This window comes from Solea solea, chromosome 10 (assembly GCF_958295425.1).
Source record: "Solea solea chromosome 10, fSolSol10.1, whole genome shotgun sequence".
Classification (NCBI taxonomy): domain Eukaryota; kingdom Metazoa; phylum Chordata; class Actinopteri; order Pleuronectiformes; family Soleidae; genus Solea; species Solea solea.
This window is the reverse complement of record NC_081143.1, coordinates 9,087,033-9,094,026: the sequence shown is the minus strand read 5'-3', so window position 1 is coordinate 9,094,026 and position 6,994 is coordinate 9,087,033. Positions and strand designations below refer to the sequence as shown.

Genomic DNA, 6,994 nt, shown 5'->3' with positions numbered 1-6,994 from the left:
GAGTTTCTTGCAGGACAGAAAAACCTCTGTATTTTTTCCAATTATCAACACATATCGATTTGTGATGTTTTCAGTTACCACATAGGAGTTCAGAGAAGAACATCACCAAAAGCAAACTATGTGGTGCTATATGGTATTCTACCACCTCTGTATTTCCCGTAAAGGTTGGGTTTTTTTTTTTCAAAGTGAAACAAAATAAGAATAACTTGTATCACATTACCTTGTCGGTACACCATAAAGAATATTTTTTATCCTGAATAAGCAAGTTCACCAGTTGGAGAGAAATATTTACATTGGAAATGTGTGCTAGCTGCTTTGCACGTCTATAATTTCGGTGTTTGTAAGTTTAAAGGTTTTAGTTAACTGGTTCCTTCTGCTCGAGAATCATTACTCATTAGCTTTCCTTATTCCTTCCTAATTCTCATATTTTAAGAGCAGATTACATACTACAGATTAACACGTAATCAAAAAAAAACATAAAGACATTAAGACAGCAGACAGTCCTGTTTCTTTTTTAGGGATACATTTGGAGTGCTTGGTCGCTCTGAGACTGAGGATGGTTTCTAAAGCGCACATTCAAACCTTTTCGTAAAATGCCTGGCTTGAAACTATTCCATCGGAAATGGGCCTGGCTTCGCTTCACAGGAGTATAGGAGCACAGCTTTCCATTGTGTGCGCTTAAATTATGCTGAGGCCGCTTTGGTGTGTCGGTCTGTGGCTGTGGCAAGAGCAGAGTGGTCACTGGACAGGAGGAGAGATTCAGGATTGAGATGTTATCTCATTCAGAAATGTATGGTGGAGTCTCAGCTCCTGTGTGCATCTGTTAGACACTAACTACATGGAGCCAAATATTTTAGTTTCTCAGCAAAGAACAGAAACAATGTCTTATAAGCTGTTCAACTGGTATAATGTGTAGTTTATGTAAGAATAAAGTTACAGAAAATAAATGTCAACAAGTCTCACCTCTCTATAACCACCTCCTTCAGTAGTTAGAGTTGTGTGTGTGTATATATTTGTGAAGTGGCTCTACACATGTTTTACTTACAGGGCTGTGCAACAGTCTAAGGTCAGGACTAGATTTATTGTTTTAGCAATGCTATAATGCAGTGTAATTATATCTCAGTCGCTTTATGTGAACACATCCAGAACATATGGGAAACTTGTATACATAATTTTAAAATACTCCTTTTTTTCTGAAAAGAAAAGGGGGTTCATGTGTCAAGTATTTATTGTGACCTTCCCTTACACTGGAGTATATAACCTATGTTATTGGTAAAACCTGTGTTTGTCCTACTATAAATATCTGCTGTGAAAAAGGTCTATTACGCCAGTACATTAGCTTGAGCATTATAACACACATTGTATGAGTTGAACTCTTTGAACGCTTGCAAGACAAACTTTCTGTCACATCATGTTCAAAATGCCAGTGATTACAGAATTTGACCGACATAAAAACAACAAACCTGGTGCTGCCCTGAGGACGTTTGCACAAAACCGTATTTCTTATTTGGTTTCCTGTAAAGCCATTTATTTCATCTGCAGATGAATATCTTATTTTCAGTATTTTGACACAGATCTACTGACACAAATAAAACTTAACTTATCTTGTTGTGTTTTTTTCTTTACATTTGCTGGAATTTATAAATGTGTACAAATATTTGCCCCCACTTTGAGGACTATTGAGGACTGTTTTTTTATTCTAAAAGTGGACTTTCAAGCTTTTAAATTATTTATGATGTATCTGTTCAGGTTTTCAATCAGCAGGCTGCAATCGTTGCCTTCTATATGTTTGGATTAATACAATGACTTAATGTTACCTCCGTTATCAGTAAAAACAAACCACTGATGTCTGCAACACAAAAATCACCTGAAAATACTGAATCAGTCCTGAGAGAAATATTTCTTGAATGATATTTTAATTAGTTTCAGTAAATGGTGTAATGAGCCTATATGGGCGATTGTGGAATAAAGAGGAAATAGTATGATGGTCAAAACAATAATAAAAATAAAATAGACATGCGTGAAACATAGAATAAAATGATAATTACATTCATTTAAATACATAGATAATTTCTGTAATTCAAAATCCATTATGATACAGGAAATACATGCAGATAGCTTGGCTATAGTATAATTTCTTTGGTGGCTTTAGGCTGCTGGAAATGCCGTTGATAATAATAATAATAATAATAGTACTGTAATAATAATAATGATAATGAAATGGAAACAATAAAATGTAGACAGTGATAGTTTTAGGCCTCCTTTAGGCTATCATTAACTTGGTCTCACTTTTCTAAAAACGACGTTGTGTAAAGTTTAGTGTCAGGCCTATATGTTATAAAAAAAAAAAAAAACCCTTAACTGAATGAAAAATAAATAATACCAAATGAGCTTATTTATTAATGTGATATGTAACTACTCCTCTATCGTTGTACTTGCAGCCTTCAATAACATGAAGGCCGCAGATCCGGTCCCATCATCGAAAACACCTTAAATGCTTGAAACTTGGCAACAAACCACCAAAAAAAGTGTCCTTTTCCACATGAACCCATCACATGTCCCCGTCATACAGGCTGAAGTACTTGCTGGCGTTTGAGAAGCAGAGGTAAGGCGTGCTACTGCCGGGGTAGACCACGGGCAGAGGCATGGGCAGCAGACATCTGCCCAGCAAGTTGCTCTCTTTGTACAAGGCCGGGAGCTGCCCCACCACCACCGGCTTTCCAGTCTCGGGGAAATCACTAACGGGTCCGTCGATTTCGTTGGAGATCTGCCGTTTCAATTTATTCCTGCGGTTCTGAAACCATATTTTCACCTGCGTCTCCGTCAGCTGCAGAGAGCTGGCGAGGCAGGCGCGCTCCGCGCTGCTCAGGTAGCGTTTCATGTCGAAGGTAGACTCCAACTGGAAAATTTGTCTCTTGGAAAAAATAGTGCGCGTCTTTTTTTTCGTGATAATTTTCTCTCTCTTCTTCGTCGGGCTGCCTCCCTGGTGTGCGTCCGAAGCCGCGGTGGTGGAGCAGCTGTCGTCGCAGCTGCTGTCCCCGCTCTCGAAGCGCACCTCCGACGCCTTCATCGAGTCTCCGCGGCTCGTGGTGACCGATTCTGTCGCTCCGCTGCAGTCCGTGGTCAACTCTGCAACACAAGTACACTTAGCTTTAACCCTGCGTGGATACGTGTCAAACTGCGCTGCTGCACTGACCCAAGTGTGGCGTGCGTGCAGTGCGTAATGATAAACACACACATGACATAAAGTCTCTGTAAACAAACAGCCTGCAGTTACATAATCATCAAACCCTCTTACCTCTTTGGTGGAGCCTGCTGTTCGGGTCCTGCCTCTGCGGGGCTCCGTGCTCATCGTGATGACTCTGGAAACCGTCTTTACGCACCGGCGTGACCGAGTCATCCTGCAGTCGGGCGGCGTGGCAGCTGTCACTGTTCCTCCCGCTTGTCTTGAGGTTGAGGATGTTGTCAATGGTGAATTTCAGAGAGGCTGCGGGTCGACATGGTGCGTCCACTCTGTTCATATTCTTCAAGACTTGGCACGTTAGTCCTTCGTTAACGTCCGCGACTTTTGTTTATGCTAAAGCGGGACGATAATCTCACCACTGACGTCTCGATGCTCTGCGAATCATAGCAGCAGCCGCTGAGTAGACAGACACTGAACTGGGCTGACGATGCTCTGTCTGCATCTGCACTGCATTCACCGGATGGAGCGCGCTGTGTCTTCGCTGATTGGACCAGAGGCGGGAGCAGTTCGGCCAATAACAGTGAGGGGATGGGAGGAGAAGGGAGGGCAGGAGAGTCTGCTGCGCCTGCGCCCTCTTCTCCTCTCCGCTTAACTCCCCAACCCCCTTCACTGCTGCAGGGCGACCCGGGGGAGACCCAATAAAACAATCATAAACATAACCAACTTTCACTCTAATTTCATACAACATAAAGAGTGTGTGCTGGTGGCCTGTTCTCCATCTCTCTCATTACAGTCGATTCATAAGGAGCAGAGTTGGGGAACTCGAGCCTGAAGTTAATTTTGATATTAGTTTTGCACAAAGAAATGTCGCATATTCATCAACTTGTTATTGTATGTGTTCTAGTGCCTTTCTCACATCATTTATAATACTTGTAATGCTACAAAAGTGATAAAAATGTTGTTTTTTCTTTTTTTTATACATATAATTTAAAGGCGAGAAATCATAAATATTGGTTTTGCTTGATTTAGTTTAGCCTCCATATCGTGCTAACGTGTGCATTTATATCAATAACGTCAGACTGCACAAACAGTGGTTTATAGTGTGTGCTTTTCGGTGCGTGGCGAACCATAATTCACCAGCAACACATTTTCACAAGGCTGTTTGACTCGGTTACCCCTTTTCCCATAAATATACTAAACTCACTTTAAATGACGCGGACATAACTTAGCGGGTGCAAACTGATAAAGACGCTCTTATCCAATTTTAGGATAGAAAAAAAAGATCTTATTATTTCCATAGAGTTTAAGTCTGTGGAGTTAATGTCAAAGCAGAATAGAGACGCTAATGCAGTGACTGGTGAATGAAGGTCGACTCCAAAAACATATGGATTCACTTTAATCTCTCTACATAAGTCCTTCTCTGTCCGTGGTGGCATCATTTATGATTGACAAACAACCAGACAATATTCATAAACAACAATAAAACAGACATTTTATTAAATAATTTTATTTATCTATGTGAAAAAGTGACAAAGTTGGAAACATCTGTGGCTTTAAATATCAAAGTTGTAAAAAATACGTGTGTATTCACCTCCTGTGCTGTGACAGGAGCAGATATGTCAGAGTTTGTGTTGTAATCACTGTTTCTGCGGCTCTTTGGATGCAGTCAGCAGTTTAATTGTGGGCTATTGCACGATTCGGTGTTTTTAACAAATGAGTTCGTTTTAAAGTCATGGTCAGTCTTTACACCAGGCCACTCATCTGTGATCTCAGCAGGCTCATGGAGTGAGCAAACGAGGACAGTGGGTAGCTGATCATGGAGCTGCTGAGTGGAGAGACTGGGTGTCCGGTCAGGCTGAAGCCCAGAGCCGCCGTGGGTGCTGCTCCCTCGTGATACAAGATGGGGACCCTGACAATCCGCTGGGTTGAGTTTTGGACGTGAGCAGCCTCCAGATCCGCCGCCAGCTGCCTCTTCCACTTATTCCTGCGGTTCTGGAACCAGATTTTGACCTGGGTCTCCGTCAGGTGCAGAGACGCAGCCAGTCCCGCTCTCTCCGAACTGCTCAGGTACCGCTTCAAGTCAAAAGTCGACTCCAGCTGAAACACCTGACTGCGGCTGAACACAGTCCTGGTCTTTTTCTTCCGGCTGGGGTTCGGGTCAGACGACGCGTCCTGCTCCGAGAACGCGTGCGGCGCGTCCTCGTCTGTCAGGTTACTGTCTCCTGTTTTCCGGTCGATCTCATCGCTGCCCTCCGTTATTGGCTCTGACACGGCGGGTGAACCTCTGTCACTGGTCGTTACTGAGCAGCAGTTGTCTTCTGGACATGGATTGTCTCTTAGAGCTGAAATTACAAAAACAAAACGTTAGGAACTCAAATAGATAAATAATAAATGACAACCAAACAAAAATACTCCATATACTCTAATTTCAGCACAGATTTCTAATTTAAATGAATTTAATTCAAACAAAAACATGTATTTGTCTTTTCCAGTTTGTTGAATGGTAACAGATTAAGTCCACAGGTAAAATACTGCAATAAATTGAACGAAATTGAATGTGGACTTTGTGAGGCTTTAACTCCTGTTTTATTGCTATATAAGTGTATTCATAGGGCGGGGTTACAGGACCATCATTAATAAACTGATATAATTACAAATGTCCATAAAGGTAAATTGACAGGAGAAACAAATCAACACAAGAAACAATAAAAGAAAACCAAGCACTGCAGGCAAAGAACAACAATAACAACAACATATATTCATTTACAAACTTCTGCCCCATTGTCCCACCACACCCAAATCCCTCCCATCCCAATCTGGACCTTGGGGACCTGGACACCAGGGTACAGTATTTAGCATTTGACTTTTATTGGTGAAGTTTATTGGTGTGTTGCAGTTAAATATCCCTCATCCCTTCTAAGTTTGTTAGAGAGGCTTTGTAGCCTTTATTTAGCATCAATTGTCAAAATATGTTAACTTTGTCTATTGTGGAAGTACTGTAAAAATATGGTGGTATATGGGTTTTTTGCAAAGCACATTAAACACATTGCCTTTGTGTATGAACTGTGAATAACTTTGCCTTGCCTAATATTAATATAAAAGGCTCATGCTGTGTAAATGAAAGAAAAAAATAATTTCACCTAAATTGTATACACTGGACCTTCCATATGATGCCTTTTGCAGTGTCATGTGTTTTCTGGTGTATTTTGTTTCATACTTGCTATGTACAGGAAGTCAATATGCAATTTTTCTATGTTGACAGATTGACAAGCCTGATAATTGTAGACCTATTTGGATTCAAATTAAATATCACAGTGTTAACAGGCAAATAATGTGTCCATTAACTGCAGGAGTCCATCACTTGTGTGCACAATCACTGTGTTTTTGAACTTGTAAAATCAAAGTGAATGTGTACAATAGAGGACAGCGCTTTGTTTTCACGTACAGGCAAATGCAAATGAAAACGACGTAAACACGTCGTGCTGACCTGCCACTGTGCCTTTGTTTTGAGCTGTAATCTGCGTCTTTGTGCGTAATTTTGAATCTGGGTTACGGATTTGTCATTGTCAGGCAGAATTGTCCTCTCCCTTTTATGCAGCGTGATCAAACATTATGAAACCCCACGTGTCTTTGACAGGAGCCAACATGATGCCTCAACCCAAAACGCAAAAGTCCCGTCATCCAGTGGCTGTGTTTGGGGCATTCAGACAGCTCTGTGTGTAAGTGAAGCGAATAATATAGACTGTATGTTTTACATATAGTAGCGAAAAACGCATGTAACGTGCTCGCTTTTATATTGATGCCAAATTC

The 6,994-nt window shown here is 41.2% G+C and overlaps 2 protein-coding genes across 2 annotated transcripts in view; both read right to left on the bottom strand.

The window, feature by feature from the left end:
• Positions 1 to 997: 997 nt before the first annotated feature.
• Positions 998 to 3,660, bottom strand: hmx4 (H6 family homeobox 4). Its single transcript, XM_058640902.1, has 2 exons — positions 3,299 to 3,660; positions 998 to 3,129 (listed from the first exon to the last, which is right to left on the bottom strand). The coding sequence occupies exons 1-2, from the start codon at positions 3,519 to 3,521 to the stop codon at positions 2,552 to 2,554; spliced, it is 801 nt and encodes a 266-aa protein (XP_058496885.1). The 5' UTR covers positions 3,522 to 3,660; the 3' UTR covers positions 998 to 2,551.
• A 1,050-nt stretch (positions 3,661 to 4,710) lies between these two features.
• The window catches only part of hmx1 (H6 family homeobox 1), a 3,338-nt gene continuing 1,054 nt past the window's right edge, over positions 4,711 to 6,994 (bottom strand). Inside the window, exon 2 of the mRNA XM_058640165.1 lies at positions 4,711 to 5,526. Coding sequence (XP_058496148.1) covers positions 4,928 to 5,526 — 599 coding nt within the window. The 3' untranslated portion in view covers positions 4,711 to 4,927. The remainder of the gene's footprint in view (positions 5,527 to 6,994) is intronic.